The 18,350-nt window shown below is 39.8% G+C and overlaps 2 protein-coding genes across 2 annotated transcripts; both read left to right on the top strand.

Annotated features, from left to right (window-relative positions):
• The first annotated feature begins 5,104 nt into the window (after positions 1–5,104).
• LOC105045863 (uncharacterized) lies at positions 5,105–12,688 on the top strand. Its single transcript, XM_010924288.4, has 8 exons — positions 5,105–5,263; positions 6,348–6,513; positions 6,849–6,939; positions 7,029–7,087; positions 8,087–8,147; positions 9,547–9,637; positions 9,777–9,853; positions 12,247–12,688. Exons 1-8 carry the CDS (start codon positions 5,236–5,238, stop codon positions 12,361–12,363), a joined length of 690 nt encoding a protein of 229 aa, XP_010922590.1. The 5' UTR covers positions 5,105–5,235; the 3' UTR covers positions 12,364–12,688.
• Positions 12,689–13,659: 971 nt separating this feature from the next.
• On the top strand, positions 13,660–16,748 carry LOC105045862 (ammonium transporter 2 member 1). Its single transcript, XM_010924287.4, has 3 exons — positions 13,660–14,440; positions 14,583–14,868; positions 16,017–16,748. The coding sequence occupies exons 1-3, from the start codon at positions 13,802–13,804 to the stop codon at positions 16,550–16,552; spliced, it is 1,461 nt and encodes a 486-aa protein (XP_010922589.1). The 5' UTR covers positions 13,660–13,801; the 3' UTR covers positions 16,553–16,748.
• Positions 16,749–18,350: the final 1,602 nt, after the last annotated feature.

The raw sequence follows: 18,350 nt of genomic DNA on the forward strand, positions 1-18,350 counted from the left end.
GTTATGTATAAGTGGGCTTGGAGGAGGAAGAGACATGGATGATGAAGAATGAGAGGAAAGGTTGCCTGTGAGGAATGGACAGAGGTGGAGGAAGCCACCGTAGATATGGAGGATTTATGAGCAGGCTTGAAAGAGGAGTGAATGAGGAGAAAATGGATGAGAGGGAAGGAAGGGTTATTGGTAAGGAATGAATAGAGATAGAGAGAGCCAAAGTGGAGGGGGAAGGCTTATAAAAGGATTTAGAGGATGAGGATAATGAGGAAAAGAAGGAGGTGAGAAGGAAGGGGAGGAGGGGGAAGAAGGAGGAGGGATGAGGGATGTTGGTGATGGAGGTGGAGGTGGAGAAAGGAAACAATCGAAGAGGAGGAAAGAGGGAGAAGATAGAGATACTTTGATTATTTTATAAAATAATGGTACTATATGATAGTCATATGATATCATTCTATTAATGGAGATAAATGTGGTAGGACTGCTTTGGAGCATCTTAAAATCTTAATGGACCAGTTTGATATTTTTTAAAGTTAAGAAGGTGTAAGTAAAATTGGATTAATATTGAGGAGATGTTCCTATAATTTATCCTTTAAATTTTTTATGATCGAGAACCAGAAAAACTAATAAGCTTTAAATTTCTGAAGCATGCAGCCATGGTCCCATCGATCCTTGAGCTGGATGTGGCTTTTGGCATATTGTGATACACATGAGAGTAAACTTTCCAGCAAACTTCTGAAAAATCTATCCTTTTTATTAGCATGATTCTATACTTCTATCTCAATGAAGATTAATTTATTTATTTGTCAAAACATAGACCGGAGAACTATCCATCAAGAGTTTAGAGAGTATAAAGTAGCCCTATTTTGGAAAAATGATAAAGTAGCACCATTAATTCTTGCTAAAACAATAGGAGATGCTATTAAGAAAGTTTAGGATTCGGTGGATCAAGGAAAATGATTGAAATATCGAGTTCTTTCACCAATCTACTATGATCCGGAGATCTAGCAACCGCATCAAGCAGCTGAGGGAGAATGATAGCATATTGGTGGATGACAGTGAGGAGATTAAGGGGCTGGTCTTTCAATTTTTCAGATCGAGATAGATGGTGCCTTTGATCAAGAATGTCCTATTCCAAGGGTCCCAGCCTATGACTCGTATATCTGATCAAGAGAATAATATTCTGACTTATCTGATGTCTACTGAGGAGGTACGGGGGGCCCTATAATCTCTTGGGGAGGAAAATGCCCTAGAACCAGATGGGTTTCCTCCTCTCTTCTTTTATGGGTATTGGATTATTGTCAAAGGAGAGGTGGTGGAGACAGTATAAATGGTCTTCGACTCTAAAGATCTCCCTGAGGAGTGGAAGAGGACTCTGATCATCCTCATTCCGAAGCATCCTAATGCATCTATCTTAGGGCACATCAGACTAATTAGCCTTTGCACCACGCTCTACAAGGTGCCTGTCAGGATCTTGATTGGATGGTTGAAGCCATTGGTGCTGTGCTTGATCAGTACGGAGTATGGTGCTTTTGTTAGTAGTCATTACATTATCGATAATATCTTGCTGGTCCGAAAGTTTATGCATGATTTGTTGTATGCCTTCGTTCGCTGAAGCTTTATGGCAATCAAGCTGGACATGAAGCTGGCTTATGAATGGATGAGTTGGCACTTTTTGTGTCAAATGCTTCGAAAGCTTGGCTTCCAGAAAAGATGGATTTGCTAGATCATGGATTATGTGAAGACCCCAAGCTTTACTATTCTGATCAACAGTGCCCCGATGGAGTTCTTTCACTCGATGGTTGAGCTTCGCTAAGGTTGCCTTCTCTCCCTCTATTTGTTTATTTTATATGTTGATGCTTTGTTTCAGACATTGAGGCCAGCAGTTCAGGGGTTAGAGCTGAAACCTTACTAGTCTGCCCCTAGGGCTTAGCCTCTTTCGCACCTCCTCTTTACAGACGACTGTCTTCTGATCGGTCGAGCTTCAATCCAGAATACAAGGTGCTTCGCATCCATTGTCGAGGCTTATTGTTAGGTTTCGAGCCAATGTGTGAATCTGCAGAAGTCTACTATCATCTTTAGCCCCAAGATGAAGGTCCAAATGAAGCAAGCTATTCAGGGCTATTTAGGGATCCAGGAGTACATCGAGGCCTTGACCTATCTGAGGATTCCTATCATAGGTGAGCATCTTTCGAAAATCGACTCCAAGTCTATGGGATAGTGGATTCAGGATCATCTCGAAGGCTGGCAAGCCAACACCCTTTTCATGATGGATGGGACAACACTTGTGAGATCAATCTTAAGCTCCATTTCGGTCTACCTCTTGACAAGCATGGTTGTGCTGAGCTCTTATCTTAGAAGGCTGAAGCAATTCTTCCAAAATCTCCTATGGGGCTTGATGCACGATGATCGGGGGCTCCATCTGTTATTATAGGAGGTGGTCTGCCAGCCTGTAAGGGATGAGGGTTTGAAAATTTAATCACCTTTCATCAGGAAGAAGGCTGTGATTGCCAGGCATGCTATCAGATTTCTGATCCACTTAGATTGCTCATGGATCCGGATGATGAGAGCTCGATATGGGATATGGAGTCAAAGATCCGTAGTCCTAGCTGATCGTGGCTGTTTCATTTGGAAGGAGATCTATGCCTACACCCTCATTGCTTTGGCCCGGGTGAGGTGGTTGATTGGGGATGGAGGTTGGTGTATGTGATCTAGGATGCTTAGATTTTCAGCTTGCTTCTCGTCTGTTGGCTGACCTACATTAGCATGAAGGTGGATGACTATGTTTGAGTCTATGACCTAATCACTATCAATAGTAGGGGCAGGAGCACAAGATATCAATCGTCTTTTCGATAGCCCTCTCACTGATCGGATCCTCGGCATCCCAATTTTTATCCACTGTAGCTAGAATTTAAGGGTGTGGGGCTGATCATGCTGCCCTAAAGTTTTCATGAAGGATCTGTCCGAGATGTGCATGCCTATGATGAGTAGGAAGATTGAGGTAGCTTGGATTTGAAAAGTGGTTGCTCACCTCAAAGTGAGACTTTTTCTTTGAAAGGTTGCTTGAGACCTGCTTTCGATGCATGCGCTACTCAAAGATAGGAGAATTGAGATTCTAGCTTCTTGCCTAGTCTGTGTCTTAGAGAATGAGTTGATGGATCATGCTCTTCTGTGCTGCCCACAGGCGAGGTTGATTTGGAAGAAGATGGGTGATCAACTGTGGGAGGTGAGCAGCAGCCTTTCGCTAGATTCTCTCCTAAATATGATTCACTAGAGTACTGCTGAGGGGCCGATCTACATCTGGAGAGGTAGGATGATATATCTCACCTATCAGATCTGATTTGTTAGGAATAGTCTGGTCTTCGAAGCTGAGATGGTGCTTGCTCATTGAATACTAGATAGAGCCTTTTACTTGGCTATTTAGTACAGCCGCGCGCTTCGATGCTATTGGTCAAATCCTTGATGCCTCCAATTTTTAGGACACCTATGTTGCTCCTGCAACAATCCTAAAGGTTCTCCTTATTTTCTGGGAGACCTCTCCCTCAGGATATGTCAAGGTTAACTTCAATGGTAGCATTGAGAAGAACATGGGTGGTGCTAGTTTTATCATACGAGGTTCGGATGCTAAACTGCTGTCAGTGGGGGGCTCACACCTCTTTAAGCCTTTTGTTCCGGAAGCTAAGCTTTGAGCTATCTGGACGGATATTATCTATGTCACGTATGAGCTTCGGATGAAAAAGATCCTTATTGAGAGAGATTCTGCCACCATCATCAGTTAGATTCGACATGACATAGAGTAGTTGGAGGCCCATCCGCTCATTCGGGATATATGGATTTTCTTGCTTGGTGTCGTTGCGGTGTCTGTTGAGTATTTTTTTTGAGAAAACAAATAGTGCCACAGATTAGGTTGCTTTCTGTGTGGGTGAGCACACTAGTGACTAGATCTGGGGACAGAGTCAGACAAGTTTGCAGCCGCAGGATTTTTTTTTTTTGATTTTTTGGGATATACTCACATTCGAGCGGTGTGAGCACATTGTACCAATAAAAAAAAAATGATAAATCTATAGTTGTATCTGATGGGTAAGTTTTTTGACACGCTGAATTAGATTTTGAATGAAATATTATCTCTCATCCTACCTCAATTTATAGTTGGTTCGCCTGGCCTTGTTCTTTTCTCCCTTCACCCGCAGTAAATACTGATTGATCCCCAATATCCTACTCAGGAGCTTCTAGGAATTCCAACTTCCTTCAAGGAAGAGCCATTTCCTACAGCAGCTTGTCCTAACTCCACAGCCAAAAGCCATCATTTTGTGGCATCATCAAGTTGGGGAAGTCTGCGGGCACCTCTTGAGATAACTAGGGACAAAGTCAAAAGAGTTTAAACGGGAACACCGATGAACTACCATCCTCTGGCATTGTGAAGGTAGACAAGTCCGCAGGTACCTCCTTGGACATTAGCCAGAGATGTTACTGGTTTAAAGATTAGTTGTGTCTGATTAATTATTAAAGGAAAGGAAACTGATGCACCCCGCAATCATGTATCTCAACTATAAGAGTTCCAACCAAAACAAGTGGAAGTATTTTTGGTGCATTTGGAAAGAGAAAATTCAAATGCTTTGTATCTAGTGTTGCTGCTGAAGGCTTTTTTTATTTTTATTATTTGAAATGATAGTCAGAACAATTATATATGCATATCAGTGAATAAGTCAATAATATTAATATTTATATAAAATTTAAAAATAAAAAAAAATATGATCTTATATCTATTAAAAATATAATAATAAATTTTTTTTAAAAAAATAGATGCTCAATTAAATATAAGCTATTTTGTAATTAGTCATTTTTTTATGATCAATCAGATATATCAAAATTTTATTTTCAAAAAATATTTTTTTAAAAAATATTTATTTATTTATTTTTTTGCAAATCAAACGAGCCTTAAAAGTCAGCTCTAAGGCCTAGTGAGTTTGGATCGAGTTTGAGGTTAAACAAAGTAGGCCCAGTGTTCTGGCCTTCTGGTCCAACGTTACTTCGGCCCATATAATGGGGCCCGCTGACTCGGCCCACAATTTCGAGCCAGCCATCGTTCCTCATCCCAATTCGGCGCGCACGTTGTTGTGCCCTAGGTATAACTTAGAAGCGTCTAGAAAAACCCTAGACAAAACCCCCTCCAAGAAGAGGTAAGCAGGAGGCCGCCGTTGTTTCGCTGCAGCAGCCGCCGCCGCCGCTCAATCTATCGAGAAGAGGATGCCGAAATCCAAACGCAACCGACCTGGTGAGATATTTGGGATCGTCGAACCTTTTCTTTCTTTTTTGTGCTCTTTTATGTTGTGATTTGAAGGCCTCTGGCTTGATTTATCGTTCTCTTATGATCTGGGCATCAAATCCAAGTATTTTTGTAGTCCTAGAATTATTGTTGTTGGAAATCGCTCATGCAGAATCTTTGTCTGTTGTTTGAAGTTCCATTTTGTCGGAAATTTTGGAACTTGGAACACCTTCTTGTTTGAAGACTTTGTTGGAAACTTGTGTTCGATTTCAGCAAGTTATAATAATGAGCAGGGCAAAACCCGGTTCTAAGTTGGTGTTATGAGAGGAAAAGAAAAAAGAAATGAATAAACGAGAAGGGTTGTACTTAGGAACTTAAGCAGAATTTGTTATTTTTGGGTTTGCGTTTTGTTTTTCATGATTCTCAACTCCGATTTTTGGGTGAGGAGATAAGAGATGTATGGTTTAAGAAAAAAAGTCACAAGAAAGTGAACATCTTGGAACAATATTCGAGTTAATTTGATCACTATTTGGAGAAATTTGGTTCAAAAGTATGACACTGGTGCTTCTGTGTACTTACAAGGAATTCTGTGGTTAAGTATGCTCTCTGAGGACAACAAAGTCCCGAGTGTTCTATGGCTTGTAGGAGCCCATGCATACTTTACTCAGACATAGTTTGCTCCATCTTTACACTGGCTCCAGTTAAGACTGATCTTTTCAGTTATAACTGATTCAATTCCTTTCCGTTTTGCGCATGCCCCATGTCTAAGGCTTTATTCCTGTAGATAAATATATGCAAAAAGGTAATCATAAATAGTCAACAATTATCATATTGACCATAATTCAATTAACTGTTCCCTGTTCTCAACGTGTCTTTGATGCTACTTTTATCTTTCTTGTTGTTTTAATCCCTTGGGGAGCAAAGTTCTTGCATCAGAGGCAAATAAAGAACTCGTCTCTCTTATCAACCTTTTGTTGACCACGGCCAGCCATGAGAATGAATATGCACAGATTGAGCTCTTATTAAATTCTTTTTGCCTCCTTCCCTCTCTGGCATGGAAACAATACCTGCTTTTCCAATGTTTGATATGCAGTGACATTGTCCAAGACAAGAAAAAAGGGCAGAGAGCATAAGGAAGCAATCGTGAACTCTATAAAGCAGGCACTGGAGGATTACAGTTCTGCCTATGTTTTCACTTTTGAGAACATGAGAAATCTGAAATTAAAGGAGTTCAGGGAGCAGCTGAAATCGAGCAGCAGGTATGTGATCTGTTTTTTCTTTTCTTCAATATATATCATGCATCATGCTTCTGCTAATATCAAGTAATTAGGTTTGTTGCTGTGTTTGCACATGAAGGGTAGAACTGCAGACATTAATATATGTTATAATTGAGTTAATCTTACTATAAGCCCCTATTCAGTTCTGTGGAGCTCAGAACCACTTTAGCTAGTTCCTAACTGAAACTACCACCTTTTTGCCTTTCAACTGGAGGACCACAAATATTCTATAGTTTCATCAAGATGTTCTTGAGTAGTGTATCCTCATTCTGCTACATGTTAGTCATTAATATGCATTGTTAAACTCTTGTCTGCAGATTTTTTCTTGGGTCGAATAAAGTCATGCAGGTTTCGCTGGGCAGATCTGTAGCTGATGAAGCCAAGCCAGGCATTCATAAACTTTCTAAGGTTATTATTTTTTTTTTAAATTGCTTGCGGCATTTAAGAAATTGTACTATTCTCATTCGTGCTTATGAAAATTCTTATATTATTGTCAGTTTCTTCGTGGTGATGCTGGACTCTTCTTCACTAATTTGGAAAAAGAGGAAGTCCAAAGGTATTTGCTTTTTTCTTTTGTATGCACATGTAACGATGCTCAGCCTCACATTTCCTGACAAGTTCATGTTGCTTTTCTTTTTTTTTTAATTTGAAGAATATCAACCTGATTTTTTATTCTATTTAAATGCTTGCAAGATATAGTTTATGTGAATTGCTTTTATTTTGTTTTTTGGGCTAACCATGCATGTTTTATCATTTCTATAAATGCAAATTCTTTCAGGTTCATCATGCTTAAACTAGGACTTGCAGGTTTTTTCATTTTGGTGATCTTGGCTTGTAAATTTATGCAGTCACAGTATAATCTTTCTTCGTCTATCATTTTGATGTAATGAATTGATGGTTAACCTGATTCTATCTGTAGTAAGCATTTCATCTAGTTGATATTACTTGGTCATGAAGATTCTTTAATTCGTGATATCATAAATAGGGTGTAATTGCTTGCAGGAATAGGAAACTTGGAATTCCAAATGTGGATCCATTTTGTGTTTTAATTTATATGTTGTAATATATTGAAATTAGAATGTGCATGTTCTATTGCTTAAGTTTTTTTTTTTTTTAAGCAATATTAAAAGCATGGTGAACTATATTGAGAATCATAACAGAAGTAGTATTACTTTGATGTAACTAGCTTTGTTCTTGTTGAAAGTAAATTAAATTCAGTTGATGGGGTTGAAAACATTCTTAAATGAGATTTTTGATAAGCTAAAGGAGTCTTTTTCTATTTAGATTTGTAGACATAGATTGACATTACCACTAAATGGACAGTTTGCTAATTTGTTCTTATTGCATAATATACTCATTACATTTGAGCATTATTGCTGTCATACTTTCTTGCAATCTTGCATGCCTATGTATTTATGATGTAATTGAACTTTATTAATTTTTTTAAGGAGATTTTCCTTTAATGAAAGGTGAAAGCATATATTTGATTCATAAACTATGGCCTGAATATTCTACATAAGGCAGAGCGGAGTTTATGTTTGAATGTCTTTTGCAGGTTGTTTGAAGAATTTGAAGAACATGACTTTGCAAGGACTGGATGCATGGCCACCGAAAAGGTTTGACATTTATATTATTGGTAAAAAGCTATTGTTATTTTTTTATTATTGTCTACCCATTAGAGTATCTGCTCATTTGAGTGGTTGGGCTAGTTTAAAAGTAAACATGGATCCACCCTGTATTGTCAAAGCATTGGCCTAGGCTTAGTTCAACCACCACCCAAAGACTTGGGCTCTGCCTTTTCTGCTCATGCGAAACTAAAGCATATTGATTGAAAACTTCAGTATTTTCAATGTCTAATTTCAATAGGTTAGAGATTCAGTTTTGTGGAAAATAGAGTTTGTTCTTCGTATAGGAACAACTTTGTTTTTGTAAGACAATAATGGAATTGGGTTATCTACAGGTTGGAGAAGATCAGTGAACATATATCAGTCCTCAAATAGTTTTACACATAGCATTTGGACTCAAATGTTGGATATGTGATATTGTTCATCGCTAAAACATATGAAGCATGGTGCCAACCAAAAATATGCAACTATATTTGATAAGATCTGGTCAAGTCTACTGTATCATCTTACCTTTCAACCAAATTATGTCCAGTTAGACTTCGAAATAGTTGTAGCTTCTAGCCAGCAAGCTTTAGTTTTATGCTAGTGGAAGAGGCAACAATGTTCAACCTTAGTCAGGTAAGTTGTTAGCATCCATGCTGAAACTGACATGTGATTACTTCTAATCCTACAATGTGCTTAAGAAGTTATGAGGTTTCTTGTTTGTTTTTTTGGAGTTATTCATTTATATCACGTGCCAAGCAACTATGAAGTTGAATGATTTCTTTAGATCGATGCACGTCGGTAGTGAATGACTTACAAGGTTTTGAGAAATCCTGATGTTAATTCTATGGCTTATATTGAATTTGGAAATGTGGTGACATTGAGTGTCGATTATTGCATCATTTATAACCTATTCAATTTGTTGAAAGGCAAATGGATAAATTGGTGCTCAGTGTGTGCATTATTGGAGGTGTTATATCTGTGAGCATAGCCCAACACTTGGATTTTTGATGTTTTAATGGTGATTGAATGAGCTTGTAAGATCTACAGTCGTATGCATGATCATATATCATTTGTGGATATATGCTGTTGCATCAAGGTTCTAGCTATATTCCAGATAATTAGTCATAACCAGAAATCAGTCTCATAATACATAGTAGCAACTCCTAAGCTCTCTCTCTCTCTCTCTCTCTCTCTCTCTCTCTCTCTCTTTTTGCCTTTTTAACCTAAGTTTTTTTCTTGTAGAGGTTAGGATTGCATGCATCTAACAACAGCAGCTTAATTTGTGAAGCTGTAGAATAGATGCTATGCTATCTTCTGAGTGCTGAAAAGGTCTTCAGTTTTTTGGGCTTGCTTATTGTTACCTGTAGTAGTGCCTGCGCCAACTAAATGTATAAGTCTATTTCAGGTGGAACTAAAAGAAGGCCCATTGGAACAATTCTCGCATGAAATGGAACCTTTTCTCCGCAAACAGGGATTGCCTGTTCGCTTAAACAAAGGTCTGTAGTTTCGGTTGAATGATAATTTTGCATTGCATATGCCATCATATACATCCGAAAGAAAAGAACGAAGAAAAAGAAAGAAAAGCTGCACCTTATATTATATGAAAGACTAATATTTTGACATTTCTCCTAGCAGGAGTCATAGAACTAGTCTCCGACTATGTTGTGTGTGAAGAAGGGCAGCCTCTATCCCCTGAATCAGCTCGAACATTGGTATGTGATTTGTACAGTCATCTGTTGAGTTTTCAATTCTATATAATCTGCTGGAAACAGAAACTAAACTATACAAATCTATCAGAATTAAATAAAAATCCAGATTCAAGATCATGTGAAGTATGTTGTGCAGAGCAAGGAAATATGGAAGGAATTTTCCATCTGATTGACCATAAAGTTGTCTATTTTGTTATTGTATTTTAGAGTTTGTTCTGTGATTTCTTTTAGACCAGATTCATTTTAGTATGATTTTATTAACAGAAATGATAATGATTGTTCTGACAAATTTATTGAAAGGCATGGTTAACTGTGCTGATGATTGTTTTTGTTTACTAAATACATTTTATTTTATTTACATTAAGATAATTGAATTGTTCCTTGTGTTGAATTTCTTTTAGGCTTCTGTAGCTTGCACAGTATGAGCCTGCTTAAAGTTACTTGTATCATGTCTAGAAAATGAATTTGGTTATCCTTTTTTGTAAGAGGCGGAATCTTTTCAAAGTCTTTATTAGGTAAATCATTCTCTTAGGCATGTATATTTTTCATTGGTGGGGTCAAATTGTGACAATCTTTTTAGGTAAATTTCTTTACAAATGTCGCATCAGTTTTTGGTAGGAAAAAATAGCTACAATATCACCACATTTCGTGACAGTATTTAACTTGTAAAGCTAACATTCATAATTGGATTTGCTTGCTAGTGCAAGACTTTCTTGCACATTTTATAGTTAATCCATGCCCACATGTATCATGAAGAAACTTTGCTGGCATTATGCATGAATGTTTATTTATTTGCTTGCTTCGTGATTGCATTTGAGTTTTTGAAATTTGTTTTGGTGTATCATTACACTTGGCTCAAGGCTGACACCTTTTGGCAGGTTACCTCCATTCTAGATGCTTTCGACCTGAAAGGTCCAGAAAATTAAAAATAATATCAACTAACCTACGGAACTGGACAATCTGGGACCTCTTGGCAGGTTACCTCCATTCTAAGATGCTTTCAATCTGAAAGGTCCAGAAAGTTAAAAATAATGTCAACCAAGTTATGAATTGGAAAATCTGGGACCTGAATTAAGCTACTAAACAAGGAAAGATGCTTTGAATCATGTTTTGTGCATTGTGTATACCCCTGAAAGGCACCTGACTTGAATCCTAAACACAGCCATAAAACTTCTACAAGAAAATACTGAAAAAAATGAAAAAAGTCAATGGTATTTAGAAAAACTAACTGAAGAAAATTATTAACTGTAATTCCTTCTTATATTGCATCAAATACTTATCTTCATTTGAGCACTAATTATTTGTTCATTAAATTAGGGAGAAATGCTATCATTCAGCAGTGCATGATGAAGTAAAAATATCATTTCAGTCTGTCTTTTCCTTCAGTTGCTATTTTGAGGCACCAAGATATCCTGTTAGTATGAATGTGAAAGTTCAATAGAGCCTGTGAGTAAAAAACATTATTCTCTTTAACTCATGTAAGGGTGTGCTTGGTGTTGGCTCTGCTTTTTATGAAGTTCTTCTCGCAGAAGGAGAAGCTGGAAGCTAGGTTTTCTAGCTTATCCTTAAACGCATTTTTTGGAATTTTTCTTCTTGGATGAGCACTTTTTAGATAAGAAAGACTTTAAAAAAAAAAAAAAAAAAAGGATTTTTTTTTTTTTTTTTTTTTTTGCTTTTAAAATTAGAGAATTAAACAATCACAAAACATGCCCCCGATATCCCGAATTTCTTGGGCATCTTCTATAGTGGATTCTTGCTTGCCTTCCAAATTATGAGGACAGAACTTAGCATGCATGGGGTTGGTTAATTTAGCCCCTCAAAACTTTCCCTCAAAGCTGTTACTTGGGTAGATAAAAGCACTCACCACCTTGGTATGGGGAGTCAACTCATTTTTATAAGTTTGTTCATGTTAATTGCACAGCAATTTAGAAATTCACTGCTTGTTGACAATCTGCATTGCTGTTGCTTGGTCCACAGCAAGTGGGTCCCAAAGAAAGTCTGGACTTGATTTCATTAGTAGCAGCAAATGTCGAAGATAAAGAATTGTTTTCTATTGAAACTTGGTTCTGTCAGTGCTTGGGTAGCAGACATTACATGGATTCACCACGATGTTCTTCCTTGGAAATAAAAGTTGTTTTTTAGGAGGATGATTCATCATGACTTGGTGGTTCTGAGTTGATTTTTTTTTTTTTTTTGGTTGTTTCCATAAGGCTATTGTCTTTCCTTATTTCCTGATAAATGAAGTTTATTTGCTTCAAACAGATTGTCTTGTAATATTGGAACATTTGAACAATTATAACTTCTGGTCAAATTCTCAGTTCAAGTGACCATATGTTTGTCATGACATCTAATTTCTTCATGATCTAACAACTCTATCTTTTTCCCCCTTTTTGCAGCGCTTGCTTGGAATCAAGATGGCTACCTTCCGCCTCCAGCTTGTCTGTCGTTGGAGCCCTGATGATTTTGAAGCCTATAGAGAAGGATTGGATCTTTCAGATGTCGAATCCTCATAGGGTTCATCCATCATCGAAAATGTGATTTCACCTCTTGCCTCTACCTTGTCTGTCGTTGGAGCCCTTATGATTTGAAGTCCGTTGGGAAGGAGGGTTGAATCTTTCAGATGTGAATTCTATGCGGTGCCAGTGATACAAGTGGTGGCGGAAATTTGGTGGTGCAATTTTTGTTTCCTTGTGTCACCTACGTCTAGTTAATTTGGTGGTGCAATTGTGAGCTGCTTTGTTTGGAAGTTGATTTCATGGCATCCATTGGAATGTAATTTTGCACCTTACCCCCTAGAAATAAGCGAATCTAATTTAAAAATTGAAAATGTTTCATCTATGCAGAAACATTTTTGCGTAAGGTAATCTGTTTGCCTCCCCTTACATTGTTAGGGTGTCCTCTTCGGATGGATTGGGGACATGTTAGCATCTGACTTCGGCCCAGCCCACAGATTCAACTCATCTGGAGAAATGGCAGAAAACAGTTATATTATCAAGCTGTGATCGGCATTTCTGAATCTGGACTTGCGTCTAAATTCCTGAATTCGTTCCTACTCTTCTAAGCGGAATGGCAATTTAGAGCTGACCTAATCTCATTGAATTTAGTTAATATTTTTTTGTTGCCACCATGCGCCATAGATTTCAGTAATGAGTAAAATCCAATTCTAAATTTGATCGAAGCTGACATACCCAAAGGTTGTAGTCCCAAGTTCTATATGTTAAAGCCGTGGGGACGGATAGAAAACATCTAACGGAACATTGTCATCTAAAGTCTACATACCCAATTTTAAGAGTGGGTTGTTGGTGCTTTTGTTTTCGGGCGACATTTTGAAACCTTCTGCCATTTTCTTTATAGCATAGAGTGTTATATTGTCACGTCACCCTCATGTATTTTCTTAAATCTTCTAATCACATGTGGCTTCTCATCATCCACGACCACCATGCCATCTGAGTCCATCCCTCCCAGCTGGCTAGGCATTTAAAAGCCAAACAATCTCTAAACCACGACGGAAACAGCATTATAATAATATTAACCCCCCATCCCCAGTTTCCGAGCAGCCACGCCAACCATCCGTGTACCGACCGCGTGATATGTACCTCCAAATCCGAGTCTGGCAGCCACATCCTCCATGTTGACCAGTGCACCCATGGAAATCGGTCAAGTCGATCCTGCCAGACAATCATACGGAAAACAGTACAAGTAGAACGATAATCCACGCATCTCTCTATTTATTATAACACCAAACCATCATGATGACAAGGCCAAAAATATGTAGAATATAGATATTAAAACTAATCCTTATGGCAGCCCAAGTTGACGAGAAACAAAGGTGACGACCTGCTCTCGCTTTTCAAATGGAACCTTTCGCACATACGTCCTCCACTTTTCCCCTCTAACCCTTGTCTCCTCCCACCCTGAAGCCCAGACACCGGTCTCCTTCTCTCCACATCCATGGCGACCCCTCTGGCCTATCAGACGAGCCCGGCGGCACCGGATTGGCTGAACAAAGGCGACAACGCGTGGCAATTGATCGCCGCGACGCTCGTCGGCCTCCAGAGCGTCCCGGGCCTCGTCATCCTCTACGGCAGCATCGTGAAGAAGAAATGGGCGGTCAACTCGGCCTTCATGGCCCTCTACGCCTTCGCGGCGACGCTCATCTTCTGGGTCCTCGTGGGCTACCGCATGGCGTTCGGCGACAAGCTCCTCCCCTTCTGGGGGAAGGGAGCGCCGGCGCTCGGCCAGAAGTACCTGGTGCGCCGTGCCAACATCCCGGAGACCGTCCATTTTTACAGCAACGGCACCGAGGAGACCCACATGACCGAGCCCTTCTATCCCATGGCCACACTTGTCTACTTCGAATTCATGTTTGCTGCTATAACCATCGTGCTGCTGGCCGGCTCCGTCCTGGGCCGGATGAACATTAAGGCCTGGATGGCTTTTGTTCCCTTGTGGCTACTCTTCTCATATACGGTTGGAGCGTTTAGTCTCTGGGGAGGAGGATTTCTCTATCACTGGGGAGTCATAGACTACTCCGGTGGCTATGTCATCCATCTCTCCTCCGGCATCGCCGGATTCACAGCTGCCTATTGGGTAAGAACAATAAATATCTAGCTAACTCTTTATTTTCTTTTCTTTTTGATTTTTGATAAATCTTGTCACATTGAAGTAATGCTTTATAACCAACCGAAGGTTTGATGAGAAAAGACTGTGGATATGGTCATTATTTAATTAGGTAGGGCCGAGGTTGAAGACCGACAGGGAGCGGTTCTCGCCGAACAATATACTACTGATGCTGGCGGGGGCGGGGCTGCTGTGGATGGGGTGGTCGGGGTTCAACGGCGGGGCGCCGTACGCCGCGAACAAGACCGCATCGGTGGCGGTGGTCAACACCAACGTATGCGCGGCGACCAGCCTCCTGATGTGGACTTGCCTGGACGTGGCGTTCTTCGGGAAGCCGTCGGTGATCGGGGCGGTGCAGGGGATGATGACGGGCCTCGTCTGCATCACTCCTGGTGCAGGTTTGTACGCAATTTCTATAACCGCTGAGTCGATGTTTAGGCGAAGTTATTAGTTTTTGGATATCGCTATCGGTTCCTTTAGATGATTCTTGAAGGGATCCACATTCCACCATGGGACTTAAAAAGTTACTTTTAGAAGTCAAAGTTAGCTGCTGCACGGGGCTAAAGTTACATCCTCGTGCATAAATTGTGTTCCCATTGTGCGATACATGTTCTTTTCCACTTAGCTCCTAAATGAAGCGACACGTTAGTGGATAAGGGAGATGAAACATCAATATTTTATCAATGCATTTTATGGTTTTACGCTATTTTTTCTATTTAAGAAAAAAGTACCCAGGGAAAACAGCAAGGTGGTGTGCGTTTCTTCATGTACATGTTTGCTCGATCGCTTACACATCCTTTCCCTTCCTGATCTTTTCAAGTGCTTGTGAATTTGCAACATGTCTTAGCTATCACCATCAATGCAATAAGAGAATGATTCAGTATTTTCCTTAAGGTGCTTGACGACATATGCATAACATAACGTGATATCCATTTCTCATGATGCAAACGGGGCTCAAGTTATAGCAGTTTCATCATATATAGAATGATTTTATTGTAACGCAAGAATCTAGTCTTGGAACCAAATTAGTCGACAAGGTACCTAAATACTTAGTATCATGGTGAGCCAAGCTTAAGCCCAAGCTTCAGGGCTTGCGAGCCAAGCTTAAATTCTTCAGGTCTGTATATGAAATGCGTTCAAACCAAGGCAGGATGGCGTCTACTTAGTCAAGCTCAAGTTCAGTCAACTTGGTAAATGTCTTAGTACTAAGAGATGATAAACTGGACAAAAAAATCTAGTAAATTAGGGAAATCAAACAAGCTTATAACTTAACATAGCTCTTCTCCGCACACTCAATTTTTCATTTAAGAGATGATAAACTGGACAAAAAAAAAATCTAGTAAATTAGGGAATTTAAACAAGCTCATAACTTAGAATAGCTCTTCTCCACACACTCAATTTTTCATTTTATTTTTTGTTTCTTGTTTTTCTAGCGAACAGCCAGACAATGTCTTTGAAGGTCTAAACAGGCCCATGCATTATATCTGTAGACTCTACCAGGTCAAAACTGCCCTTAATTTGTTTCCTTGGGCGTTGATGTTGGCAGGACTGGTGCAAACATGGGCCGCTATAGTGATGGGCGTTCTATCCGGGAGCATCCCCTGGTTCACCATGATGATCCTTCACAAGAAGTCGGCATTACTCCAGAAAGTGGACGACACCCTCGCCGTCTTCCACACCCACGCCGTCGCCGGCCTCCTCGGTGGCCTTCTCACTGGCCTGCTCGCCGAGCCCGCCCTCTGCCGCCTTGTCCTCCCCGTCCCCAACACGAAGGGCACAGCCTACGGCGGCGGCGCCGCCCAGCTCGGCAAGCAGCTCGTCGGCGCACTCTTCGTCATTGGGTGGAACCTCGTCGCCACCACCGCCATCCTGCTCGCCATTGGGAGGATCACACCACTGCGAATGCCCGACGAGCAGCTGATGATAGGCGACGACGCAGCGCACGGGGAGGAGGCGTATGCGCTGTGGGGTGACGGCGAGAGGTATGATGCCACGAGGCACGCACCGGTATTCCTAGCCGACGATGCAATGCAAGCGATGCAGTCATCCAGTGGAGCCAGGGGTGTCACAATTCAGTTGTAGGGTAATGGAAATAGGGGATGGAGGACCTTTGTTTATTTGCTTCGTTTTTTTTTTTTTTTTATTGATGATAGGCACAAAGAGGTGATTTATGCAGCGTTTTTTTTTTTTTTTTTTTTGAGCGAAAAAAAAGGTAGCCAGATTAATTGCAGCATGTGCTTGATGTCGACAAGAAAGAGTGATGCCAACCAGGCGGCCATTACCTCGTTTGACCTTTTTCATCTGCACTTGGGCCACTACTACTTTGTTCATTTAATATAGGTCTTGTGATCCACGAGGCACTCATTAGATTAGGATTGAATTGAATAACTAGAACGCTTACTAATGGCCGTGGCTCCTCTACCATCCAAGTTGCAAAAAATTTTTACAATTTGGATTCGTGGCAGGCTTCGATAGATCAGGCAAAAACTTCGATAAGATTCTCCTCCTTTCTTCTATAAACAGCATGTAGGCCCAAGTTTCACAACCAATAAACCTTTGGCCCATATGCTTTGATCGCAGACTTTTTCCATAACTAAAAAAAAAAACACATAATAATTGAACCACTCCTTTTTCCGGAGGAAATTTTGTATTTAAAACCTACCAGATGCTCTCTCTCTCACCTTGGCATGCTAGTTCTCTCACTGTTTCATCAGAATGATTGATAATATATTTCAATGACTACTTTAAACGAATAAAAATGAAAGCTACATTCGGGTAATAACCTCTTCATATACCGCGAATTTATAAAGCTCTCCATCAGCATCGGTTCGAGACTAGATGAGAGATCTAGGTTAGCTTGTTGCTGTGCGCTCAGGTTTCCGATCTTCTCGAGTGCCGGGAGTCGGCATCCGATTCACCATCTTCGTGGAAACGAGGATGCGTGCTTCAGGATGAAGACACGTCTTTATACAGAAGAAGTCACGCATTTGAGGAAGGAATCTCGCCTCAAGATAGGAGACGTCAGCATCCAATGGGACTCACTCTAGGCGATGGTCTTTTTTTTTTTTTTTTTTTTTTTAATGTGAATGGGAGATAGCAGGAAGCTACCTCCATTTTATTCAATGAAGAAAGAATACAAAGTGCTCTGTAATATAGTTCTTAACAGAGTCTGATAACCGAAATTCAGCTTACAAACACATTGCTAAATGGAAAACAGAAACAAAATGATAAGAAAGAGCTCTTGGATGCTGGAAAAATGGACCAATGATTGTAGCCTAACCTATTACTCTTGATGGTGAGTTTGAAATTTAGAAGAGCCCATATATCTCCAACAATAAAATGATTGAAGCAACTTCTGCAAAATCAAGAATACAGAATTTTTTTTGTTTAAAAATATGTGGGTGTTTCTCTCCTTTCAAATCTGCAAAAAGTTGATGTCCCACGTTCCTAGTCATCTTGGCTTTGTTCTTACTTATCCAAATTGTCCATAGGTCATGAAATATTGAAGGCTTTTCCTTTAATTTCAGCTGTAACTTAATGGGTGTCCAGAGATTTCTTGCAAATGAACATCTAAAAAAAAAATGATTAATAGATACGATTTTGGCTCCACAGAGTGAGCATCCAGTACTAATGCTCCCTCCCTTCCTATTTAGAATTTCACTGGTATGCAGTTTATTCTTAGTAGCCAACAACAGAAACACTTTCACCTTTTTTAGATTTGGTATCATCGAAATAACATTATGATACCGGTATCTCAATCCTCCAAAATTGAGAAAGTTATAGAAACAATCAATAGTGAAACATCCATTGCGGGCTAGTTTTCAAACTAGAACATCCATTGTTGAAATGAGCTGTAGATCCCTCTGATTAGGAATACAAT

Source organism: Elaeis guineensis, chromosome 5 (genome assembly GCF_000442705.2).
Source record: "Elaeis guineensis isolate ETL-2024a chromosome 5, EG11, whole genome shotgun sequence".
Taxonomy (NCBI): domain Eukaryota; kingdom Viridiplantae; phylum Streptophyta; class Magnoliopsida; order Arecales; family Arecaceae; genus Elaeis; species Elaeis guineensis.

Excerpts from the sequence above, each read along its gene's own strand:
- LOC105045863 (XM_010924288.4), top strand. The coding sequence starts at position 5,236 with ATGCCGAAATCCAAACGCAACCGACCTG. Across the intron at positions 5,264-6,347 it reads ATCCAAACGCAACCGACCTG|TGACATTGTCCAAGACAAGA; the intron begins GTGAGATATTTG and ends TTTGATATGCAG. Across the intron at positions 9,638-9,776 it reads GCCTGTTCGCTTAAACAAAG|GAGTCATAGAACTAGTCTCC; the intron begins GTCTGTAGTTTC and ends TTCTCCTAGCAG.
- LOC105045862 (XM_010924287.4), top strand. The coding sequence starts at position 13,802 with ATGGCGACCCCTCTGGCCTATCAGACGAGCCCGGCGGCACCGGATTGG. Across the intron at positions 14,441-14,582 it reads GATTCACAGCTGCCTATTGG|GTAGGGCCGAGGTTGAAGAC; the intron begins GTAAGAACAATA and ends TTATTTAATTAG. Across the intron at positions 14,869-16,016 it reads CTGCATCACTCCTGGTGCAG|GACTGGTGCAAACATGGGCC; the intron begins GTTTGTACGCAA and ends TGATGTTGGCAG.